Below are 25,991 nucleotides of genomic sequence, written 5' to 3'. Positions count from 1 at the left end.
TTATCTTTCTTTAGCTTCTTCACCCATACAAGCTGCTACCAGTGGACTGAAGATGAAATCTAGCTACTTAACTGTATTTACTGCTTTAAAAACATTTTCAGCTCAACTTTGAAGATCACGTAAGTTTTCCTACCTGCTCCTCCTGAGAATTTTTCTATTAAATATAGAGATTAGGGGCTATCTGCTCCTGACCTTTGGGCAGCGCTGCTTGTAAAGTAAAGGCTGCGCTCTTTAAGAATAACGCAACACCCCCGGCTGGTTTCCAGGGACTTTCCGCGGCCTGCCCTGCGGCAGCTCCGAGTAAACAGCCCTCTCCCTGAGGTAACGTGGCTGCCCCGGGACCCTCAGGGGCCAGGGAGGGGGCTCACACTCCCGAGGAACGCGGCCCCCTCACCCGCGGGCCCCTCACAGCTCCGCGGCGGGGGGGGGAGCGGGGGGGAGCGGGGGGGGGGGGGCTGAGGGCGAGGCCGATGGCGACAGAAAGGGCGGGAGCCCGACACCGACGGCGCTGCCTCCGGCGCCAAGGGCGGGAGGGGCGGCAGCCAATCAGAGGTGCGAGTTCCAGTTCCCGCGCGGGCGGAGGGCGGGGCGGGGCCGGTCGCGGCGGAGCTGCGGTCGCCGTGAGGCGGTGGAGGTCGGGCCGGAGGCGTGAGGTGGCGCGGCGCTTGACGCCAGGTTAGCTGATGTCTTTACTGCTCTCCCTTTCCTTCATGCGTCACCGCCCAGGCACTGCCGGTTTTTCAGCGATTTTGAAAACTGCGGATTGGGCCGAAGTACCTCCTACGGCGTATTTCAGTTACTTAAAGTGGTGTTCCTTAGAGTTCTTGGAGGATGAAACAGGATCGTGTTCTTCAGTTGTATTGTTTCTCCTTAAAAACTTAAAAGATTTTAAGTACGGTTACATTTCCTTGTATCCTGACGGACCGGTGTTTCTAAGTCCTACTCTTCCCATTTTAAATTGGAAACTTGAAACATACCTGATTGAGATGGTTTTGATGTTTACTGATAAAGTGACACGCCCTTAGGAAACTAGTAGTAAGAGTTGCAGTTCCATTGCTTAGTATTTGTATGAATGCATGGTTATATTGCTATAAAGAACTCTTAATAAGCGATACACATCAATACTATTAAGTTGCAGTTCTATTCCCTGTCCTGCACTTAGTATTAAGGTACAAATCTAGCACTTCTTACAAACTCACCCCTTCTTGCTCCACCCTCCCACACCAAGTCTGTTGGACATAAACTTGATGGAGAGTCAGGATGGAGCAGGTTGTCCAAATGGTTTTCGTTACCATCCCCAGCGTTTATGGTCCACTGGTTGGGTTCACCACTGTCTCCAAGCACCCGCACTCCTTCCATCAAAAGGTTCCCCTCTACTTCATTCTCCATCTGATTTTCTACCTTATTCCCTGTTTCTTTTCTTTTCCTGAACCCACTGTTTTACCTCCCCTGCACTTTCTTTTCTCCACCTAGACTGCTTTCAAGTAAGCAGCCCCAATTTACTTTTTCCTCATTGGTCCCAATTCTGTTACATCCATACCAAAATTTAGTATTTTCAATGCTGTTACCTAGGCAATTTTAGCCTAATATGTTACTGATACCTACTAGTACGTATATGGAGACAGCCTTGTGTCACATGTTTCCCTTATGGCCCTACAATTAATTTTGGTTACATTTCATTCACATTGTACACGTCACATTCTATTTCACAATAGAATTATCTTACTTTACCCTTGACTCTCCTACCTAATGTTAATTAACAAGTATTCTCTTACATTATGCATACCTAAGCAACACTATATCCTCTTTTGTACTGGCACCGTATCTCTGTCCTTGTATAGTTTTCATCTCACTCCTGGTTCCCATCAGAAGCATCAACTAATTTAGAAACCTGGTGTTCCAGCAGGACCTCTTGCTCTCAACTAGCCTATACAATCACCTTTTCCCTTGTAAAACTGAGGGAGAGAAAAAAGGCCCCTCATAAATACATGAGGCATTGAAAAGTTGATAGATAGCTGAACTACTGTCTTTAAAAGCTAATTTAGAATCCATAAAAATTAATTGAATCAGCTCAATTCTCAAAATTGTTGCTTAGGGGAGGTAACTTATTTTGCTTACATGCACTTAATGGTTTGAAAGGTTTTCTGTGAAACAAACAAGAGGCATCGCTAAAAAAAAAAACAAAGGCCCAGTTCCTTTGGATAAAAATCAATTGTCTGTGATCTGTAGTTAGTCTGTTACATCCCTCCAAAGGAATAATACTGAATGCCTTGGGCAGCATTCTTCTATAGGAAATTCAGTCCAAGGTGCGTGTGCTGCCAGAAATTAGGAAGTTATTCTTGTTGAACCTTAATTTCAACCTCCTCTTTCAACATTTTTGCATGATATAGGAATTTTTTAACTAATCCATAGTCTGTTTATCTTCTAGACAAATGAACTGTTGACAACATCACAAAACAAGATGTTTGCAGCTTTAAAGTATCACTCAACAGATTATTTATATGAGGTATAGTTTTATTTCTCTTAATATTCTGAAAGAAATATGGCAGTAAATGAAGAAAAGATTGAGTGCACATTAAAAAGAGATAGAACTACTTTCTTAGGAATTCTGTTTCAGTGAGGTTGTTGTACTGCATTTGCTGGAATAACATAATGAAGTGATTACAGGGGTTTTTAATAAAAAATTTAAGTACAATTTTTCCAAAACTGAAGAGCATCACATTTTTTTTAGTGTTTCTTACTCTCATAATTGTGTTTTATAGCCAGTTTCCTGCTTAGAGCTTTCTTTGGAGAGTAGACTGTGCTTTCTAATGCATAAAATTCAATTACTTACTTTTTTGGAGAACGAATCTAATTTTCTAGCTACTTTAATATGTATTATGATAGTGACACACAACACTCTATTCCCTCTATTCCCTCCTGATGGCAGGGAAGAGTTTTTATAATGGTTTAGATTAAATTCATGGAGAGCAGGGTTTTTTTTCACACTTAACAATGGCTTTATAGATGTTGATCAGTTAAGACAGAAACCTAAAATGAAGTCTTGTTTTCCCTACTGTCTACATCTATGTGGTCTTACCAACCGCTTATCACTGAAGCAGACTGTCTTACTTAATTGAATTTTCTCTTATTTACATTTTCAAAGAAAAGGTATGAGCCAAATAAAAAACTTCTCTGGCAGAGTGGTGCTTTGCCAAGAGGGGACATTTCTAGTGTGTGAGCGGAAGAATGAGGTGGCAAGACATGATGAACCCCAGATACAATTTTTCCAGCTGCCCCATATAAATGTATCTTTGAAGAAAGGAGCCTTTTCAGTCATTAAAGACACAAGAGTTAGATTCCTCATGCTACTGAGTGTTGTAGGTGTGATTACAAAGTCATCTTAAAAGTTCAACATTCTCTTACGTTATAAACTGACAATATATGCAAGTCGTATGGAACTATAAAAATGCACATAATATCTTTTGGTTAGAAGAAAAATTTGCAGAGAACTTTACATTTCCTTGAGGAACAGTGGCAAATATGTATTCATTAAATGACATAGCCATTAATAATGGCCCTGAAAAACACTTTTATATATTTGAGAAAGGCAAGAAACGCTATGTATTAGCAGCCTTTGTAAAGTGAACTAATTCACCTTAACCTGTACACTTGGAACAAACTCATTTAAAATGTTCTGTAAAATGCACAATTTTCCTGTTTTAAGGCCATTATATGTATTTGTTCCACTTTACAAACATCAGTGATTGAAAACAACTTTAGCTATTAAACTAAAGTTAACCTCAGTAAAACTACATACTGGTGTTTAGAATTTATTTCTGATCTCTGTCATACTATTGCTTGTATTTACTTGTTCAGTAGTTTCTACTTAAACTCCAGCAGGTCATTCTCCTGTAACCTAAGAGTACTTTGAGAGCTGTTATGTCACAATCCTTACAGCTTGTTTTAAAGAAGAGAAAGGTTATCATCAGCTCTTTCTATTCCTGTGATCTCTGCCAGGAACTTAAGTAGCTGTACTTTATTTTACGATAAATGCAGTTGTTCTAGCAGTAACTTCAATACAGATTACTTAAACTGATGTATGGCCAGTAACATGTAGTAGACCTAGGTCCAGTTGCCTGTAGTTGCCTGTTTCTGCTGCCTTTGTTCAGTATTTGTAAAGGAGAAGATCACTGGGGAAACATTATGCTTTGACTTAGGCAAGGGGGAAAGCATTGAATCAGTATACTGTTTATTGAGTTTTTACAAGAGCCTTCTAAAGAAAAGATGCTATGATGGCAGTAGTTTTTTGCCTTTTTTGTTAAAATTAACTGGCGTTTACAGAATTTTAACTATCCCACAGAGGGTTAAACTGAAATGGAAAAAGGATCTGTAATGGTAACCTCTCACAGAAATGACAATGTTTGTTCACATTGCTTCCCATGTCTTTTTTTTTTTCTTGTCTTCCCTCCCCCGATCCCCCATTTTCTCTCTGCCTATTTAAGAAGGTTTGACAAATGCACCAATAGCACTGTTTTTCTGGTAGCAATCCAAGTCAGTGAACTATTTCTAGTTTGCCACCTGAGATGTCTAACAGTACAGGCTATAACTGGCTTGACAGCATATGCTGAAATGGGTGGACATTTCTAGGACCTGAAGGAACAGAGCTGAATTCAGGCAATGGACTTAGAACTAGAGAGAAGTTTCTAGTGTCATTCATTATGTTCTCCCACATTTCTATAGCTAGTTGCCTTTTCCAATATGCCTTTTACACCCCAGAATTTTTTAGGACAACTTCTTTCTAAGCTATAAACTTGTTAAATCCAAACCCCTGTGTACGAATCATTTTTTCTCTGCTTCCCAAACTCATTGTTTATTCTATGGTTCTGTGCTATTTATACAGTACTGCACATGGCCTTTTGTGACAACTGTTAGTTTATTGAAGGTGGTCTTTAGTGAAGAGTTACTAAAGTTGCCACGTTGACTGTTTAATTCTAGAATTCAGTTGATTACTACCATGCTCCCCTGTTGTTTTTATTGAAGATAAAAGAATTTATAAAGGGCTTTTGTTAGCTCATAATGGCACATGAAAGCTGAGAGGCTTTAGAATCTTATGAGCACTTAAAACAGCAACGGTAGGAATGATTTTAAATTGTTTCTGGTCAGCTTATGCATGTGTCAGTTCAGGAGAACAATGAAAGTGTTAAGATAAGCACTTGTAATTGCACACACAAGGTTTAGGTAAGTGTAGCTAAGCATATGTGCAGTTTTGCTTATGCAGAAGCATAGATTAAAAGTTAAATATCAGGTCAGGTAAATTCAAATATATTTTCTTAGCTTGGACTGTGTCAGTTTTAAAAAAAAAAAAGTTTGAATATAAAATACCATGTTCTAGTAGAAAACACTTGGAAACTGTGGGACTGTTTGAAGAGGTAGTGGACAAAAAGTGAAAGAATGGAAGTATCATAATTTTGTCACATGCCTTTTTTGTGCAGAGCATGGCAAGGCTGAAGTTTTCCATCTGGAGATTATCACTTTGCTTTCCTCCCTGTTTGCATCAAGATGAAAAGTATCATCTCACTGGGCTCTTTGCTGATGACAAGTATAGGAAGCCATGGACTAGAAGTAGGTTATATGGTTTAGTGAGCATGGTTAATGGTTGGACTCGATGATCTTGAAGGTCTTTTCCAACCTAAATGATTCTATGATTCTATATAGTCCTTAAATTTTAGTTTAGCTTTACTATAGATTAAAGGAAAAGCTTGTGTTTGTGCATAATATGATAAGTCTGGTAAAAAAAAAAAGAAAGAATTCTGGAAGCAGCAGTATGTCAGTTCATATAGCTCTTGAAGGTAGAACGTCTTCATTGCCTAAGTAGAAACAAATGGGTAATGGATTATTTATTTGTGTTTGACACCATAAATAAGGGTGATATTTGATTAGTTTGTAGAGATCTCTGGAAAACTTTATGTCTGGATATGGAAGAAAAGCAATGATCAGAGATAAGTAAAACACTAAATCTGATTAGCTGGGAGAGGTTTGAAAGATGATGCTGAGGTTTTGAGATGTGGAAAAAAAAATGGGGATTTCTAAGCATAGAGGTAAAAATATGTGTAAAAGTATTTGCATCTTTCTGGTGTATTTGCGTTTACTTTTGCTAATGGAAACTAAAGGCATTGTTTCTTCTGTCTGTCCTGTGTAAAGTTTGCTTATCCTCTGCAATGGTTTGATCAATACATAAAAATAAAAATTAATTTTAATATTTCTGTGTGATTCTTTTTCTCTCTTTTTGTCTCAGTTACTTCAACACAGAACATGATCAATATTTCAGTATTGGATCAATGGAAGAAAAGTTTATCTGTGGAGGATTTCCTTGAAAAGTCAGTAACCTTATGTTAAAAACCTATATGATTCCTTTGATATCATTCAGGTACTTTGTGAATCATAAGCTAATGATGATAACAGAATATGGAAATGTTTTCTGACAGTAGCAAGTCTACAGTGCAATGGAGCTGTGCACTGTAGCAGACAGCTTAAAGATGGCTTTTTCGCTAAAAGTAGTATTGTGTTTTTATGGGGTTCTCTGCTTCTTTATCTCATTTTTGTAATGGTTGTATAATCTATTTATGACATTGGAGAAAGTCTCTGAAATCTGTGCATGATCATGAAAGTAAACCATGAAGACATTTTCCCCCCCCGCCTCTCTAAGATAATTATCTCGCAACTGTAGATTAAGCTATTTGAAGAATGGTATTTATAAATCTTTGAAAAGGTAAAAAAGGCAGGTATAGAAAGTCAAACTTGCATTATAGCAATTCAAGATAGATGTATTTATTTTAAAATTATATATAGAGAGTCAAAATGTATCAGATTAAGTCTGAAATAGAGTTCATTTTAAAAACAGGTTTGCAACAGTCTTTACACCATACATAAGACATGAAAGAAAATCATGGTTCTGCAAAACCAGTACATTGTGTGTATTTCTGCTCTCAAACAATTGTTAGTGTGAAAGAAATAAAGAAATTACATTTTTTGTTTTACAGGCCAGTCTAAAATCTATGTTATATTCAAATCTGCATAAAAAGATGGTTGTGAAGAAAACTTGTAGTTGCAGAATTAAGTAATCATGTACAGAAACTGCCAGTGCCAGGCTTGCTGTTACCTTATAGTGGCACTCTTCTGTGATTTCACTGTGATACAGTTTTTAATTGCATTGGCATAACCCCTGCTCATTCATGGTACAGAAATAATCATGCTCATAAAGTGGATCAGGGCTGTGCAATGAGTGATGTAGCTGGTTGTGAAATTCTGCCTCTTCTAGGAATTGAGAGATGCTTTTCCTGTAGAAGTGGTACTGCATGAAAAGAAAGTGCGCACCTCTTCAAAAACATAGTTACTGCAGGAGAAGAAAAGTAGCATAAAAAACACATAATGGGAGGTTTTCTGGAAAAAAAAAATCTTTACCCTTAATTTAAAAGGGGAGTTAACTCTCTTGGCTTTGTTCTGTGTAATTCTTTGTTCATTAGTTAATAATCATAATAGACTCTGCAGAGGTTGTGTTTTCCCAGTATTAGGTAATTCCTGGAGCTTGGTAAGGAAGTTAAATGCTGCCTGGAGAACTGATTCTGGTTTTGGCTTTGTCAAAACTCCTGTGTGATTTTGGGCAAGTCATTTGAACCAAAACCTGTGCAGTTATCCACTGAATGTGCTCCTCTTATTTTCTGGCAGACCTAAAGGAGATGAATGCTCATAACTGAAGCTGGTTGGAGGGTACTAGTGCTTTAACATGGAAAAATGCCATATACTTTAAAAGACTAGGGCTTTGATGTCTTAGATTGGCACCCACCATGAGCATCTTGGTTTTGTTCTAGAGAATGTAGATTATAATATTAGCCTTTTTATGGAAGTCTTGTGAATATTAATGAGTTAATTTTCTGTTTTTCTCACAATGCTATTGGAAATATCCAAGATAGTGTATTTGTGTTCAGTTTGGGTTTTGGCCATATGCTCAGTAGAGAAAATAACAGCACTGAACAATTTTTATTACTCAGTCAACCAGAAGATTTGGGAAAAAAAAAATTGTTTATGATCACAGCTTTACCAGACACAGTACCCAGTAGGGCATAACGTGGTGTCAGTTTTTAAACAGGGTCAAAATCCAGTTAAAAGTTTCCTAACATTTCAGTGACTTCCTTCGTATCTTTCAACATTATTTTGATAGGGATTTTTAATACAAATTCCCCTTTTCTTTTTTTGAAAAAGAAAAGAAAAGCAACAAATAACTGGAAAATGTTCTCAAGTTTGCTCCTTTGGTTCCATAGTACTATTCTTTACATTCTGAACACAATAGTGAGACAAGTATTTTATAAGGCTTTGTAGGAGAATGGAGTGGGGTTTTCTTGTAATGCTTGCATTCCTCTCTTGGGTTGATGAGAAATGCGCTCTGTAGGCTAGCAGCCATTCGCATCTTGTCACTTCATGTATCTCTAGAGTTCAGATAACTAACAGGTGTTGGAGTGGCTAAGTTTTAGCTGTATAGGCCCTCCTTTGCATCTTGTCCTCAAGCTTGTGGTACTAAGTGAAGAAATGTCTGAGTACTTCTAAAAGTTTGGACCAGAAGCCCTAACTCTCCCCTAACATTTGAGTTATAAAGAATGCACATTATGTGAAAGTTGGGGTGATTTTAACTGCTGAACATAAAAAATGGAAAATTAAAAAAGAAAATTAAATAAAAGAACTGTTTTGCACAGATGCAGAAATTTTATTGTGCTATAGAAATAGCAAAATGAAAGTAAAAAAAATGTACTTCTTTTGGTTGCCAAAACCAACCCCCAGATGTTATTTTGGAGACTTGCATTTGAATAGCTTAACTGGGATTGGACTAGATAACCTTCAGAGGTGCCTTCTAACCTCAACTTTTTTGTGACTCTGTGATCCTGTGAACTGGAAGTATCTGATTATATTTTCAGGTTTTAATTCAGTCCAGCATCTATCAATGTAACCAGTACACCACTGCATTTTTAAAAAAAACTATATAGATTTTGAGATTTTGTGTCAAAAAAGTAATTACAAAATGAATTGCATCGGAAATGATTCTGCCCTATAATGAGCTTGAACTATAGGTTTAGATTCATGCTGAAAACTGCACTGAAGAACAATTGAAATTACATTCTGCATCTTCATAAATAAGACTAATATATGTAATATAATCATCTTTGCACCTTCAGAGAGTGATAAATGTTAGGAGGATGCTGCAAAACCCATGCAAAGTTATCACCCAAGACATCGTCTAGACTAATAACAGTAACAGAAAAAGAAATTCCCGAAGAAGTTGTTATAAAGCCACAGTGTGGTTTAGATATCAACAGTGAGCAATTCAAGAGTCAGTTAGATGGCATCTCAAGGGGTATTAGAAAAATGAAGACGTTTATTAGACAAAAGAGCATTTACTTTTACCTGTTGTTTTAGCACTTGTTAGTCATAACATCTAGATAAATCTAAGGAAATTAGTGCATGTATTAGACTGCAGTTACAGAAAATTCAAGATTATTTCACTTAATGTATTTTAAAATGAACTGGGCTTAGTCTGCCTACCAGTGAAAAATTAATTGGAGTGAGACTAGGAATTAGGGGGGAAGGAGTTAAACTTAGGTGGAGAGGATGTGTTTGTGCTTCAGGTTCTTCAAGTGCTTTGAATTCTGTTTAAGGTAAGTAAAGGGAACCTAAGTAACTCAGATATTTTAGGATAGTGGTTTCCCTGTCAGTAGGACTAAGCAGTATTAATACACATAATTCCTCACAAGTCATTATAAGTATTCCTGGTGGGGAACGTAATATGCTGCCATGTACTTGCAAACCAAGACACACAAAAAAGAGATAGGAATGAGCAGTAAATATGGTAGGCGGCTTATTTTGTATATTTAAAACTTGTCCTACATTAAATGTTTTTCAGTGGATATACTGTTAGTAAGCAACAGGGAGTGAATAGTGTAACAAGTAAATTTATAGATAACACTAGTTTCTTTCTAATAGTCAAAATGACAGGTGACAGGAAATGAGCAAGATGTTACAATCTTTCCAAAACTGGTTAGAAACAAGCATGAAAATGTTTTGCTGTTGTCATTCAAACCAATGGTAGGCATTTTTTCTGGAGTACAGTGTTCACTGCTGGATATGGCTACATGAGAACTGTAGTCTTGGAGTTATACAAAAATGTATAACTGTCTAATTAAAAGATTCTAGACTTAATTATGGTTTGGCATAATAATTATCAAAGTATGTACCAGATGTGCTGATATGAAATACAGTTGTAACTGAGTTCAGTTTGGAATGCTTATCATAGGATTCAATACATTCTATTCTAAGACTCTGCTCAGAAGATGAATTTGTTCTGTTTTAACAGTAGACACAAGGTTTTACTACTAAATAAGGGCTTTGTGTACATTTTTTATGTTTTTCTCTGTGTCTAAAAATTTAGGTAACTAGATTAGGAGAGGTGGTATTCTGACATAAGCTTGTCAGCTTGGGTTTGCGGGGTTTATTTTGTTAAAAGTTCTTCATGTAAGACAGTGAGGAGTGTAAGTGTGAATGACTGATCAAAGAGGTAAGTGAAGTGGACTGATATGTTAGGGAAAACTGATTCAAAGTGCCAGGGAGCCTAATATCTCCTCGGAGAGGCTGAGAAACAAAAAGAGGACAAGAAACAAGTGGGAGAAAAACACTGAGTGGGTGGAAAACACCGAGGAGACACAGGCTGCCTAGGCAGGGGGGAGAGGACACCTGGCAGGAAAGGAGGTAAGGAAGTGAGTCTATAATTCCTAGAAACTGCCAAATTACTTAATTGGATAAATGCCCTTACTAGCTGTAGTACATACACTTAGTTGCCATGTTTATTTTGATGATGGGACTCAACTGTCCATATTTCAAACATACTGCTGAAAGTTTTACTTCGTATCGTAAAGATCTAATTGAAGCTAAATAACATTAATGTAGTAACTTCTGTGTTCAAAACACTATACAAGCATAGCTATATGACTTGAACATATGTTTGTTTCCATACTTAGAGTAGTCTGTCATTTAAAATATTTACTGTTTTCCAGAGCAGCCTCACTAAGGCCTTGACTCTGGAAAAGGATGGGCCAGGTAGCCTTAAATCAGCAACTCACTTAGGCATGATCTATCTATAAAACTATAGGGAAACTCAGTGAGGTTGGCCCATGTGTAACTTGGCACAGTTTTCTAAGGTTTGTGGATTTTCAAAGGCTTATGCAATGTCAAAGTTTAGACATTAATTATTATCAATACTGCATAGTTACTGCTTGTGAACTATACTACTTGTAGTTTCAAAATTAACTTTTGAGCTGTACTAAAAAATGTTGTAAAATAGTTGTTTTTCAAAGATGTGTAGTAGAGATTCCTCTCTATTGCTGCCTAAATGTGAAGGTCTGTACTGAAATTCAAAGGTGCGCTCATATACTGATTCCGTTTATGAGATTTACCTCCAGATGACTAGCAAATAGCAAGACTGTGTAATGCAAAGGATTATTAAAAAACTGAATAAAACAATAGGATGCACAGCTGAGAATTCAGTTGTCTGAAATTAGAATATTAAGTTCAATAAGTATAGATGAGCAGAAAATCTGGGTTTTTCAGAAATGTCAGCACTCATCAGTCAGAGTCAGTTTATTGTTCCAGTCATTTTATATGCATAATATAGCATTAACATGACCATATTTTAATTATCAATTACAAATATTTTGTCTGGATGCATAATTAGCTCAGGACTATGATTTTATTTTTTTTCTGTAGTCAAATGAGTTTGCTATTTATTTGGCAAGCAGGTTTTTTTCTGACAAGTAATAGTACTACTGAGATTAGTATCAAAAGTGATGGGAAAATGAAGTAGGTTTGTTTCTTCATTTATCCTGTCTTTTCCCTACTGCAGTTATTTGAACTTTCTGCAGGATTTTTGAAACATGACTATACATTTAACCCAGCAGCAAATTTTTGTCATGAATGTATGACATCAATAGGTTAATGCTTTTTTCTAGCCATTATCTTTTTGTTCAATTTAATGCTGGGGATAAACTTAAAGGGCTTTTTCTTGGGGAAGAATTAAACATGTAATTTGACTGTGGATCTAGCAAATTGTGATAACTCTGTAATTTCTGATCTTCTTCAGTGAATACGGTGATTATCAAAGTTCTTACAGTATCTTTTTGAGTGGATTCACTGAAGAGTCAGGGAAGTTAGGACAGTGCTTTTACAACCGCTTAAGTAACAGACATTTTTTTCTGCTTTTTAGGAAACCTATTGCCTCTGTAGAGTTCTGTATTAGTAATGGATTAATAGAAGTTATTCCAAGTTCAAATCCCTGCTCTCAGACTGACATAGAAGGACCTCTTTTACTTACAAAAAATGTTTTTAAGGAAGAATCCACACAAGACAAATATTTGAAAACTGACTATGCCACTGAATTTAAAGAACAATGGCAAGGTAAAGTGTTTAGTTCACTGTTTTCTAACTTTTTATGGAGTCAGTTTGTTAACTTCCACAATTTCTTGTGCATGATCCGTAGACATTGAAGAGACCATTTGGGTGATTGCAGCCTTTGCAATTGCAGAAGTTATAACCACTGAAGAGAGATTAATTCCCCAGAAAAGCAAGGCTTGTCTTAACAGTTCAAGATAGATGTAAGCCAAAAGAAGTTTCAGGCTGATCAAATGTATGGCAGAAGGTGACAAAAAGCATCACAATAAGTAGATCTTATCCGACATTGGTCAAAATGCTAATGAACCTTTGTACCTTAATAAAATTAGGTCCTCGTGGCATGTTCTTTTACCATGTCAGGGAGAGAAAGAAGTAAGCAGTTCTTGCTTTGTTGCTGGGATGAAGATAGTTCAAATTGGGTAGTGTTCCTATGTATTTTCTGAAATTTTCTCATTAGTAGCGCCCTAATAATTATAATGAATTATGACCACAGAAAGCAAAATATTGAGAAAGTGTTGGATTCAGCTGTATTACGACTTATTATTCTGAACTATCAGGTTTATTTTTTCAGTACAGTTTTTTTTATATATATCTGTCAATTATATTACTTTACAAAAGGAAAGTAATATAATCAAGTACTAAGAGCTTTTTTTCTACAGTCCCAGGAAGGAGGCAGGTGGTTCTTGATACAGTATTGTACAAGATAACATTTACTAGGAACATAGTATCAACAATGCAAGCCTGTTACAGTTAATAATTGAAAGACAGTAATCTTAGTTCATCTGATTAAGTAATTACCTGATTTTTTTTTTCAAAGTTAGGTGGCATATGGCAGAAGGCTTCAATAATTAATAAAGCTCTCTATAGTGTGTGCTTACAAAGAGAATAAAAATTATTCAGATGCTTTCCTATGTCTTAGCTATTACTTTCTTAGGAACAATCAAGAGAGCTAAATTTCCATGGACAGGAGTCTGAATGAAAAAAAAAGTATAAATTTCATAAAACATTTTATATTTTTTGAAGTTTAAGTTTATTATTGTGCTTAAACAAACATAGATAGGCAAGCTAAAGAGACTGGATTTTTTTATTTTTTTTTTAATGGGAGAACATTAAATTATTCACTATACTGGTGACTCATTTATTGAATTAGCAGATCAATAATTATCTTTCAGTGTAACTGATGTGTTACTGCCAACACTTTTTCTAACTTTCTGTTTGCATTAAAGAAGGAAATATTGGCAAAAGTCTATTGACTTCTGAGGGAAATATTAATTCTAATATTTTTAAAAGCTGCCATTCAGAAAGATTTGCAAGCTAGTTTGTGTCATTGAGAACCTGTTAATTAATGCCAGCTAGTCAGCTAACAGCACAAAACTGACTAGGTTACACTAAAGGCATGAAGATACATACAGAGAGTGCGAAAACATCAAAATTTACTGACAGATAAAAACAATTAGCAGTGGAATATTATGGGTGATATGACATAATTATCTAACCTGTATTGAAAGAAAATAAGAAAAAACATGATCTAGGATTTGAAATGATCATTTGAAATCTGGTTTTTTCCAAAAGAGGAAGGTTATATTTGACTTCTAAATGGCTTGTTTTATTACTGCAGGAATTCTTTTCTACCACCTTGTGCATGTTAAAATATTTCGTGGTTGTTTCTGTTAATGTAACCCTCTTCTTCCATTCAGAGAACAAAAACAATTTCTTCAGTCATTTCACTTTTTGAGGTGTAATTTAAGAAATAACACATATAATACTTACTAAGAGCTGTAGTATTTAAAGGTTCTTGTTTAAAGCAGAAAAGTTTCCAATAAGTTTGTGCAGTTTAGTGCAATAGGTTATGCACACATTTAAAATGTGACTATAGCAGTGGAAAATGGTAAGAAATTTAAAACCTGTGAAATATGAAGCACATTGAATGGAAAAGTTAAAAACTTATTTTGGTTCAGTCAATAACTGTAGAGTTGTAACCTTCTTCCCAATTACATTAGATTTATATTAGATTACAAACAAATTTTCAATATTTAGGATGCTGTTAATAGCCTTTCTGATATGAGAAAGACCTCACCATGGAATGACAACCATCTTTGTACCATTAAGCTGAAGAGCACTAATTTACACTAGCACATGATATCACTGGCAGTGAAATCCCCATTCAAACCTGAACTGTATATTTGCTCCCTGACTGATAAAGTACTTGAGCACATGCTTAAGTCTATTAAAGTTCTTTTCTTAAGTGCTTTAATGGTCAGAAATTATTTAATCAAAGAAAGTGATGATACTGCATTCAAATTACAATTCTGAAAAATAAGCATACTAAAAAAATGTGGAACTGCACTTCCTAAAATCACAAAGTGGCAACTCAGTTCAGTTTTCTATGGATTTCAAACCCTGGCATTTGTGAATTTCAGATTCTACCTATTGCTTCAGTTTTAAAATTCTGTATTAGGGAAGCAGGTATGTATGTGATTACATCTGTTCCACTTTCGGAGGGCACTTCAGTAAATGCATAAGTGCATTCTTGCATAGGCATGCTTTCTTGAGGTAGGGAGTAATAGGTTAAAATATGTTAAAATTAACAAAGAAATGCACTAATTAAAATATTTGTATCTCATTAGAATAATGAGATTAATTGAAAAAAACTTTTTTCATACACTTTAAGTACTACAGCCACTTATAATAAAAAGATACAATACAAATGAATATAATAAAAAATAATAAAAACTATAGCTAAATTGGGATAAAAAATGCAAATCAAGGGCAAACTTGTGCCTTTTTTGACCTGATTTAGTGTTAGGAGATTAGGAGTTATCCAGCTTTCTTTGAATTAACAAAAATTAAATGAGTTATTATTTGAGGACAGCACAATCAAGTTTATGTCATTGAAGCGGTCTTTATTTTCTGATTTATTTTAGCACCTAATTTTGCAACCATTATTTGCCTGAATATTGAGGTGCTTCCTACTTTGTTTTCCTGGTTACCTGAAGAAAAGGAAGAATAGATCAGGGATTTTGTAAATTGTATCAGAAGAGGTGTCAATTTTTTTACTAGAGGTACTTTAAGCTTTATGGGCAACTAGAAGCTTTAGTAGACTCTTCCGAACTGTTCGTCTCATTAAACAGAGGCATTTTATAACAAGCCATGTATTTTTTAATTGATATATTTCTTTATGGGGTTCTGTTTGTATTAGCAGCCTAAAACAGTTTCAAGGAGAACATAATCAGTATCTATCATTTCCAGCCACTAGGAAGGAAAGGTGGGTTATTAAAGATAAGGATTCATCCAGGGGGTGAAAGGGGCATGTGGGAATAAGGAGGCTTCCATGCTGCTAAAAGTAAAGAAGAACAAAAAACTCTGTTTCCCCTTCTATATGTATTATGTATGTATAATATGTGTGTATATATGTGTGTATGTGTATTATATTGCAAATATAAAGAATTGCATCAAATAATAGAGTTGTGATTACTGCATCAGTTCTGTCTCATGGAGAGTAGTAGTCTAAACTCAAAAGAATTAAGAATAATGTCATCTTTCTTGAAATCATAATAATTTGTAACCTATATTTTTTGTCTGCTTATTTTGTAAATAAATATTTTGTTACTTCAAAATTAGAGAATCTGCATTTAGGTTTAGATGTGTATGGAAAGAGTGCCTCATTTCAACATTAAAAATTGCACTGAACTGTTTCTTTGCCAAAACCTACCTCAAAAGTTCCTTTAGTGTACTTTACAATGCAAACAAGGGAATGAAAAGAAAGTACCTTTTCTTTTTAACAGGTGGTAGGTAAACAAAAGAAAAAGCCAAAGAAAACAAAAGCTTATCATGTGAACCATTGGAAGTCTAGACTTTGTTGCATTTAAAGCTTAAAAATCCTAAAATATTTAAAGTAAAAATTAGTTATTGTTTTGCTGACATTTATAGCATTCCAACAGTTGCTCAACAATTCTCTTTATTCTGATAATTCTTATTATGTTTATATTGTTTGTAAACCTTTCTTTTTCTTTTTTTTTCAGATTTATATATAGAAGAGGAACTTGTTTTTATTGATAATCTTGAAAATTTTCGTAAAAACCTGCCTACTTCATATATACTTATGAGTAGACTACAGTTTTTTTTAGTGAAAGATCCCCTTTTAGGTTCTGAAGGACAGAATTTGACAGAAGAGAACATTTTCAGGTATCTACAAATTGTTGTATAATATTAAACATAAATAATAGTCTGTGTGTAATGCCATTAACATTTTAACATCTTCTGTTGTATGTTAACTTTTTAACTAATTTATATTTGCAACAGGTAAAGACTTCAGCTTTTCTTCTTATGAAAAAATGAGTAGGATGAAATTTATACGCATTATTTAAGAAAACTAGATAAATGAAATTATGTCATTTGTACATTCTGTAAGTGTGAAATGTGCTCAGGATTTTAGTTTTGGAATACTGAAAAAATGTCCATCTCTAAGGGATCTGGTCCTCCCTCAGACTGACTGATTCCCTACCAGTAAAATGGCACTAAATTTATTTGAGTCAAGATTTTACACATGCTTCTGTGTTCCTTCTTTCCCTCCTCTCGGTCACACTGTAAGTAAATCTGTGCTGTTATGCTGCTGAACTGTATTATTTCAAGTCCAAATATTTTTATGTTTTTGCTCACTTTCATATTGCTAGGTTGATTGAATTTAATTGAATGATGCCTTAGGTCAGGAATTTGAACAAACTGGTACATTAAACCAGTTATAAGTTTTATTCGGAATGTGCCTAATATTTTGTAAATATGTTCATCTGTATACATACATTCATAAAGTCTGACTAAATCTTGTGCTGATTTGCTCCATGTCTGGATGACTTGTATAGCTTCCTTTGCACTTGATAGGCTTGCATGATTCATAAGCAAGGCAAATCAGATTTTAACTGATTTAACTGTACCTATATAGTAATAGAACAGGGAGGAGTGGGGTTGTTTGCCTGTTTTCTCAAACACGAGCCCCGATCTCACAGTGAGTCTTGGACATGAGACTATGCACATGGGAATACTGTAAATATCCAGCGAAGAGAACATGATCCAAATTCTGCAATGACTTTCAGAAATACCAGTTACAGGAGGAAAAAATGTTAGTGTGAACCTTTACGGAAATAGCTCCAACCTGCTGATCCGCAGTTTCCTAGCAAAGCCACCAGCCTTCTCAAGGCAGGAGTCCAAATCTCCTAGTGGACCACATTGGGAGATGCATTTAGACAGGGTTCTACTTAAGATAAAATTAAGTGAACATCCCAAGACTAGGCATAGAACAATTTATACTCTTCAGTCTAAAGTATTCCTCCACAAAAATAGTGGTGTCAGGGACCGATGGGGAAGCTATCCCCCTAAAAAGTCATTATAGATTTAGTGCCTGTATTGGCCACGGGGGCGGAAGACTGACAAAAGGTTTTCTTTCTACTTGAAAAGTCTTCATCCCTGTTCTGCTTGTATCCTTGCTTTACAAGACAAGTAGTAGCCTCACCATGAGTTTTACTTCTTGGCATTTTAAAAGTTTGTCAGTTAAACTAGGGAACATACTTTTAGTTTGCATTTTAATTAACAGCGAGCACACTCTGCCTTCTTTTGTACTGAATGGTTCCTGAAAATAGAAGTGAAAGGTGACAAAAGATAAATAATGTCAACGTTATAGAATACAAACATATGTATTAAAAATATAGACATTTTGTATATAGCAGAAAAACTTGACATTAGAAAAAAATTAGGTCTGCAGCTTTTACAGAAAGCATTTTTTACCTAACAGGACTTACGTGTTGAAATGATGAACAATTTTAATATGGGGGTTTTTTCTGTAACTTTTTTAAGGCAGGTCTCAATATCAAGTAGTTCTACTCTTTATATAATGTATTATTTCTTGAAAAATAATTTAAGTTAATTACACAGGTTGGTACAGCATCCCCTAGAATTGCTGTCTTAGAAAAGCATGGATTTAGAAAAAAACAACTTTTGCAACATATATGGCTATTAAAGCTACCACTAAGACTTTCAGTCTTAGATATGAAGTAATACAAAGAAATCACATGCTTTATTTTTTTATCTTTTAAAGGGAATGTTTGACTTTCCAAAATGAAATGGAGATGCAAGACAGTAAAAAAGAATTGCAGGGGATTAAAGAGAACTTCTGTACCATATCTGTAAAAGATGAAGAGGTATCATGATGTTGTTTCTTACTAATCATATTAGTGATTGCTTTATGTTATGCATAAGTGTTTGTTCATCTGCAAGTCATTTTACTGAATTCTTCTCATACTTGCCAAATATTCATAGCCTTCGTATTTCCAAGATCAGAAAACATTGGTATTATTTGTCATTTTTTAATTCTTGGATGCTGTTGTTGGGAATCTCCACTCTGATCAGCTGTTTCTCCTGGGACCTGATGTGTTGGCAGTTTTATGTAGGTACTGTTACACTAAGAATAAAAATGAACCAGAACAGGAAGACGTGACAAGTGCATGGGAAAGGGAAAGTTCCAAGACATGCTCTGGGATTTGGGGGGCCAGTTTGTCTTCTTTTTTTAAAGAAGTCAAATTTATTTTTTGCTCCATTTTTCAAAATTCTAAACCCCCAAACTTTCAATGAAATAAATGGGGATTTTGCTTTATTGGGAACTGTAATTTCAGATCCACATTTTATACTCTACTGACTCAATTTGAAATACTGTAACACTATTTTTTTTTCCTCTGTATTGAGCAAAGCTTCGTGTATGCTGTGTAAATGACATATGACTTCTTTCTTAAAAGCTCTTAGCTTAGTTTAGAGTTAAGCCATTTCAAGATTTTGAAAAAGCTTAGAATGTACAGTAACATCAAGGGAAATTTACTTACCATTCTGTTGTGATTAATATTTTTCAGTATTTTATGTTGCCTGTTGAGTTAGAATTCTGCAAACCCAGCAACAGCAGATCAGATTCTGTTAAGATTCCATCATACTTGGAACTGAAAGAGTTGTTAAATTTAGCTCCAGAAACTATGGCTGATGAAGACATGTGCAAAGAGATGGTCAAAGAAGGTGAGGGTTGGTTTTCTTAATTGCTTCTTGACCGGATTTTCCTTTCATTTGCACACACTTAACACAATCTAGCTCTTTTGTATTTAGTTGACTTATGAATTACATCACAGCCTATCAAATGAGAATTTCTGTGTATGAGACTATGAACTGTGCCATACCCAAATTTCTGGGTATTAGAAATGTCTCCTCAAGTAACCAAAGGGAAGTGAACTATTTGCCATTTGGTTCAATCCATGGTTGTGTCCTAATCTTGGAAACAAATGTAACATGAGCTGTGATTCATGATATCCAGTCTGCCACAAATGTAATAATTCAGGGTTACATTGTCTTATCTGTAATTAATTTACTTTGAGAGACATCCTTAAGACGGTTATATGCAGTACAGTTATACTATATGAATTGCTTGTATTACATTGTAATTGTGAACAAAAGCAGATTTCTGGAGAAAAAGGGTTAAATATTTCTGTGGATAACAGGAATATTCTAAATGACAGTAGTAATTGCTTTAAAGGAATTTAAGAGAAGTTACTAAATGCTTTTGTACTACAGATAAGTACAACTTTGATGATGCTTACTAGCTGTTGGATTCATATCTATGACATTATTTTGTGTAGTTAAAAGAAAAAGACAGTGCCCGAGATTTTTTTATTTTGATTAAAAAAAACAGTTTGCATTGGTTTTGGCAAACAAGTGAAGAAAACCACTTCTTTGGTGGACAGAAAGCAGCTCAAAGAAGCAAGATGCATGCTTCTGAGTGTGGAGGGTGTGTGCTGAATTCTCCTTCTGATAGGGCAGCAGTCTGGAGTAATCTAGTCTCTTATTGAAGATAGGAACAAAACTTTTGAAAGTGTATATTTGACTAAGGCAGTTTCGTGCGCATTCCTTGTGATACATTTAGTACATCACAACCTACAAGCCATGTTCCAAGCTGAGTGACCCAACCTCCACTGCAAAGGTTTGAGGATTTTATACATAGATGTTAGCCCTGACTATTCTTTCCTGTTCTGTTTTATTCCTTTTTAGTAGCAAGATAATCTACATACACAAAATCCTAGTAAACTACATTTAGGCTACCTACTTGTTCCAGAAATCATATCACTGTAGTCATAAGAACTTTGAATAGTTCAGATAGTGACTATACTATATTGTAGTTTTTTTCTCTGGCACTTTTAAGGAATGAGACTGAGCATTGCTCTGATCAGCTATGGCATTTGGGGTTACTAAGCATAACTGTATTTTTTCATAACAATATATTATGGACATTCAATAAAAAGAAAAAAAAGGAATAAATGGTTCATTTATGGCTCCTTTTAAAATCTGTTTTCAGATCTCAAAGCAGAAATTGCATACAAAATAGAAATTTCCAAGTACTATCCCATACCACAAGAGGCTTGCTCCAGTGACAGTAGAAGTATGTTGGAATTCTGTGAGTCAGGTAGGAAAATCTACATAAATCAAGGGTTGGTATTTAAAACGAATTCTTCAAGTGATTGTCCCATATTCTGTTCTTGGGAGTACATACACCATATAGACATAAAGTAAGAATGTCTGCTTTGTGTAATCTACTATTTTGTACCTGCACCATAAGCAGGTAGAAGTGCCATACTCCTTTCAAGAGTTTAAAAGCTAAACGTAATCAACTTTTTACAGTTCTTTCATGTTGCTTTTGGCTGCAAGTGGTGTCTATATCTTTTGCACTTGATTAGCTTTTTAGATTTTTTTATCTAACAACTTACCTACCCGGAGAGGGCAGAGGAAAGTCAAGGCAGATTGATTAAAATTATGGAGTCAAGGAGCACAGTTTAAAGTTTGTTAAAGTCTTCTGTAAATGCTTTCAAAAGAGGGTGATGGAGGACAATCCAGGGAGAAGTACTGAGTTTATAACTTCTAAGGGTTCAAAACTCCTTTGCAGACATTTTAGTTTCCAAATGGTTCAGTAATGCTGTGTGATCAAGAAATTAAATCACGTAGTCACCAGAGCTGTTTTCCACATAAATAAACTGAAAGTATTGAATATTTGCTGATGTGTGTGTCGAATCCTGGCTTCTCCTACACGGGCATTAGGAAATCCTTTATATGTACCGACCTTTAAGAGCTTGAAAACTCAGTCAGGCATGCTGGTTACAATGCATACCAATGCCAGTCAGGTTTGGTGTCTGACTGTTCAAACTAACTGTCCCACCTCAGTTAAAATTTCTTCAGGTTCCAGGTGTAACATCTCAAAATACTGGATATTATCGCCAGCCCTACTATTTTCATAACTTAATGTTGTCTGGCTAAGACAGGCAGAAAAATGGCTGTGCTGGTGACATTTTTCACCTTTAATTTCATGCAGAAAAGCCTGCACAAAGAGTGACATTTACAAATGGATGTGATCTGGGCAGAGTGGCAATACTTGAATAAACATGTACCTTTCATCCTAATGTATATCCTGTCTTGGGAAAAGTCTATTCATTATTGCATTGAACAGTAGCAGTATTATACTCCAGTGCATGTTCACTCTATAGTTTTCCATCCAGCAGTTACTAAAATACTTCAGAAATTTTGAGTTTTCTCCAGACCAAGACAACTCTTGTCCTAGTTTCAATATGATTTAAATTGGACCAATGGTTGTCCTCTTCAGGCTAGTAGCATAACACTCCTCATATAGTATTGTAGTGGGCTTTTGGTAGGAGCAATCATATCAGCTCAAAGTGTCTGATATAAAAGCTCAAGGCAAACCCACCCTGTGTTGTCCCACCAAGACAAAGTTAAACTTAGTTTAACATCTGGAGATTATTGCCTAGCATGATTAACTGTAATCTGAATCTGGTGAGCTATCTGACTGTTCTTTACTTCTAAAGCTTATGATAAGCAGGAGAAGCTTAAGTGCAGTGATCTGAGCAGTTTGGGACCCTCCTCCTGTATACAGTAATAACAAGTTGGCTATGATCTTATCTAGGATATTGTCCATTCTTCTGGAGTAGATAAGCAGTCAAACCACCTTGAATTGTTTTTAAAAGGAAGTGATGGCATTAATCTTTATTGGCAGTTTGCTGGCTTAGCTCTGCCATTGAATCAGGCAAGATTCAATCATTGGGGCACAGACAGCTTCCATGTTTTTTGTTTGGTTTTTTTTTTAGGATATACTCAGATCTGTAGCATAGAGACCTGCAAACCTGTACATGCACTCCTAAGACACTGTTTGCTAATGAAGTTCCTATATTGGGTGTCAAATGTCAGCAGAGATACCCTACAGTCTTCTCCTTCTAATTAATTTTGCTGTTCACAAGTTACCAGAAGTGAAATATGTTTACTTGAACTCAGAGAAGCAGCAGTCATAAAATAATGGCATTTTCAGTAAACATTTCATTGTTTGCCTTCCTTTCCTGCTAGCTCTGGGGATTACTTATTGATAAAGGGGTTGAGGGTCAAGAGAATTCACTCACTTGTTAATGCTCTGACAAGGGGGATGGCACCCTGAGTGTAGGCAGAGTTTACCTAATGTGGTAACGCTGGTCAAAATGTTCCAGTCTCAAAGGCAAAAATAACTAGACAAGAAGAAATATTAATTGTATTGCTCAAAGAGAAATAACTGTTCTTTTTAGATATGTCAGGAATTTTTGCTGTCCTGAGATCAACTCCTGTCCTGTTCAAAGAAAAGTGCTAAATTTGTTTCTCACCACAAAAAGCAGTTTGTGAGCTGAAGTTCACAGCAGAAATTCACTGAGCTTTTTTTGTTCTAAGTAAATGGGAAACAAATTACACTGATTGGAAGTCTGTTTCTTCCTTTTGTAACTACTTTTATTTCTTATTGGTTTAGGGGTTTTTTTTCCAATGTGTACTGTACTTTCTCTGGCTTTCTAACACTGTCCTTTATCCCTCCTGGCCTTCCTGCCTACAATCTGCTTGTTAGGTTGGACAAGGAACAGCTGTAAGCAGCTGGGCAGGTGGCTGATTCATAGCCTGCTGTGGACCAGTTGGCCAAACAATGTGTTTATGTTGATTGTAGCTGCTTACTTAATGTTGGAATTAATAGGCAATTTGTTACAAGTGTTTTTCCTTATGGAGGCACTTATTTACTTACAATTTTTCTGGCTGTTAGTTTTCACAGAACATGGGGGAACTGGTTTGTTTGGGTTTTTTTCGGTGACCTCTCCTTTCTAGTGAAGCTTAACGAGAAATATTACTAGAAGAGTACCAGAGAGATGAATACCAGGGCGTGTAAACTGCCAGTTTTTAAGGAATGACAACACAATCAATGAAGCTGCAAATTCCTTAACAGGTTTGAGTAAAAACCAATAATCACTTAAAATGTCTGCATTTAATATGTTTGGCAAAAAAAGGATGTGATAAGTGACTTGCAGGAACATTTAACATGCCAGGTTTGTTTGTATACTGTTTTAAAAAAATTGGTGGTGTAATTCATTTCAGTCGTCATCCCTAGAAATTACAATGAGTACTAATTCTGCTTGAAGGAGTAATTTTGTCTTTAAAATCCTTACTGTCTTTTTCTGAAGTTCCTGAGTCCTTTCATGGGAATGTTACAGCCAGCACAATATTGTGTGAAGTCTCTCTCCCTTCTATTTAACTTCATTTTTGTGGGAACTATCTAAGAAGGCCAACAAGCATGAACACTTAATATCAAAACCTCAGCTATAGTACCTGGTGATTTAATCATAAAAATCATCTTACGTGGGAAGAGTATGTAGCCAGAACTACATTACAGAATGAGTGAAAGGAATGTGATCTACACATTATTATCCCCAAACTGTCTCGAAATTAAATGTGAAGTATTTGGGTTTTATTGCTTAAATAGTGAATTTGTCCAATGAAAATATTTTGTATTTTAATCCAAGACTTCACTAGTGTAAAATTCCTAAGTATGTGTATTTCATTCACTAGTAGCTTTGTAATTTAGCTTTTTATTTTTGTTTTGGGTCGGGCTTTATGCTATTTCTAGCTAAATATGTTCCATATCTGAAAGAGAAAATGGAAGTACCTTTAACTCCTCCATGCAGACAACAAAGATCATGGGTTAATTTTCTGTGCACAGGACTTCAAGAAGAAGCTATTCCTCTTTCTGATAACAGGTAATGCAGACTTTGTAGTAATAAATCCTGTCATAAGCCCTTTAAATCATAAATCCTCAAAGTTAGTGCAAAAATAATGTTAGCCTATTTGTGAATTAGTAGTTATTCTCTGAGACAGCTGGATATATTTTGTGGTTTGCGTGAAAGAGTGAACAGACTGCATCTGTGGCTTTTCAGGGGAGCTTGAAAAAGGAAATGACAGTCACTACTGCAGACCTCTTTCTCCTGGGGGACTTAATAGCCTGAATATCCAATCTCCTTTTTGGAGTAGTCAACAGTAAATATTTATGTATATAGCAAGTACGCATGTGTGTATATGCATATGTTTCTACATATGGCAAACATCTGTTGAGCAAGTATCACCTACAAAATATCTGGAAGAGATACAGGAAGAAAGTGTTGTCTGTGTTTGTGGGATATCCCAACAATGGAATTTAAGCCTTTTCATGGTGACATAGGATCAGGATTGATTCATCCTTTCCTTCTCATCTTGATTTGAGACTAACATTTTTTGCCTTGCTATCTTTCTCGCGTATGCTCAAAGAATTTAAATATCCTTTTGGGGAGGGAACCACAGTTTAGCTAAAATTCTCATTCTGTGCTGCTTTACTTCGTGAACCAGCCTTGATGGTTCCTCTCACTCCTTCCTGTTTGCCATGGTGTTGCATGAAGTGACCCTCTATATGGACACGAAAAAATTTTAATGAGTGAGTGAATGAATGAATGAACTGAAAATTTAGAAAGAAAGTAAATCTTTGAAAGGTAGTTTTATATAGATCAAAATTCAACAGATAATGCTGTTAAACTTCATACCTCCAAGTCTTGTTTTATTTTCTTTGTAGTATTTTAATTACAGAGCCCTCTAGGGAATACTTAGTATCTTCGGTGTGGCAATCGGAGAAGTATCAGGATAATATGAACTCTCTTTTGTTGGTTGGTAAGGATTTCTAATTGATGACCAATTTCTAATTGATGTTGAAGAGTTCCATGTACCTGGACAAAATATAGTGAAAAAGATAATGTTATATTACAGAGCACATCTTTTGAGCCACTGAAGTTTATCCAATTAATTTAATGCTCTGAAGTTTGGATTATCTGATTCTTTTAGTACATGTAAAAAGTTACAGTATGCAAAATAGAAGTTGGTATGTCATGTATCCTTCTATGGAGGTAATTTGAATGAATTTGAATTTCCATTATTTCATTACGGAAATGTCAGCTCACTACTACTAATTATACTCAATAACTGGTAATTGAAATTTGGTAATCTGTTGAACTCTTTTCTGTGTGCTATTTTTCCTTAAATAATATTTCAAAATATTATCAATCAATAGAAAAGTACTGTTAATGGGAAATAATAACTTGACAAGAGCAGAGTTCATGTTAGGTAGCAAAATACAC

General features: G+C 35.5%; 1 protein-coding gene across 1 annotated transcript in view; it reads left to right on the top strand.

Moving 5' to 3' along the window:
* Nucleotides 1–294: 294 nt before the first annotated feature.
* Nucleotides 295–25,991, top strand: part of SHOC1 (shortage in chiasmata 1) — a 58,727-nt gene continuing 33,030 nt past the window's right edge. The window contains exons 1-12 of the mRNA XM_075020836.1: nt 295–321; nt 727–892; nt 2,429–2,506; nt 5,475–5,604; nt 6,278–6,359; nt 12,284–12,474; nt 16,491–16,653; nt 18,557–18,659; nt 19,362–19,518; nt 20,846–20,953; nt 24,461–24,590; nt 25,433–25,527. Of these exons, the coding sequence (XP_074876937.1) occupies nt 2,462–2,506; nt 5,475–5,604; nt 6,278–6,359; nt 12,284–12,474; nt 16,491–16,653; nt 18,557–18,659; nt 19,362–19,518; nt 20,846–20,953; nt 24,461–24,590; nt 25,433–25,527 (1,204 nt within the window). The 5' untranslated portion in view covers nt 295–321; nt 727–892; nt 2,429–2,461. The remainder of the gene's footprint in view (nt 322–726; nt 893–2,428; nt 2,507–5,474; nt 5,605–6,277; nt 6,360–12,283; nt 12,475–16,490; nt 16,654–18,556; nt 18,660–19,361; nt 19,519–20,845; nt 20,954–24,460; nt 24,591–25,432; nt 25,528–25,991) is intronic.

Source organism: Buteo buteo, chromosome Z, assembly GCF_964188355.1.
Source record: "Buteo buteo chromosome Z, bButBut1.hap1.1, whole genome shotgun sequence".
NCBI classification, from domain to species: Eukaryota; Metazoa; Chordata; class Aves; order Accipitriformes; family Accipitridae; genus Buteo; species Buteo buteo.
This window is presented reverse-complemented; position numbering and strand designations above follow the sequence as displayed.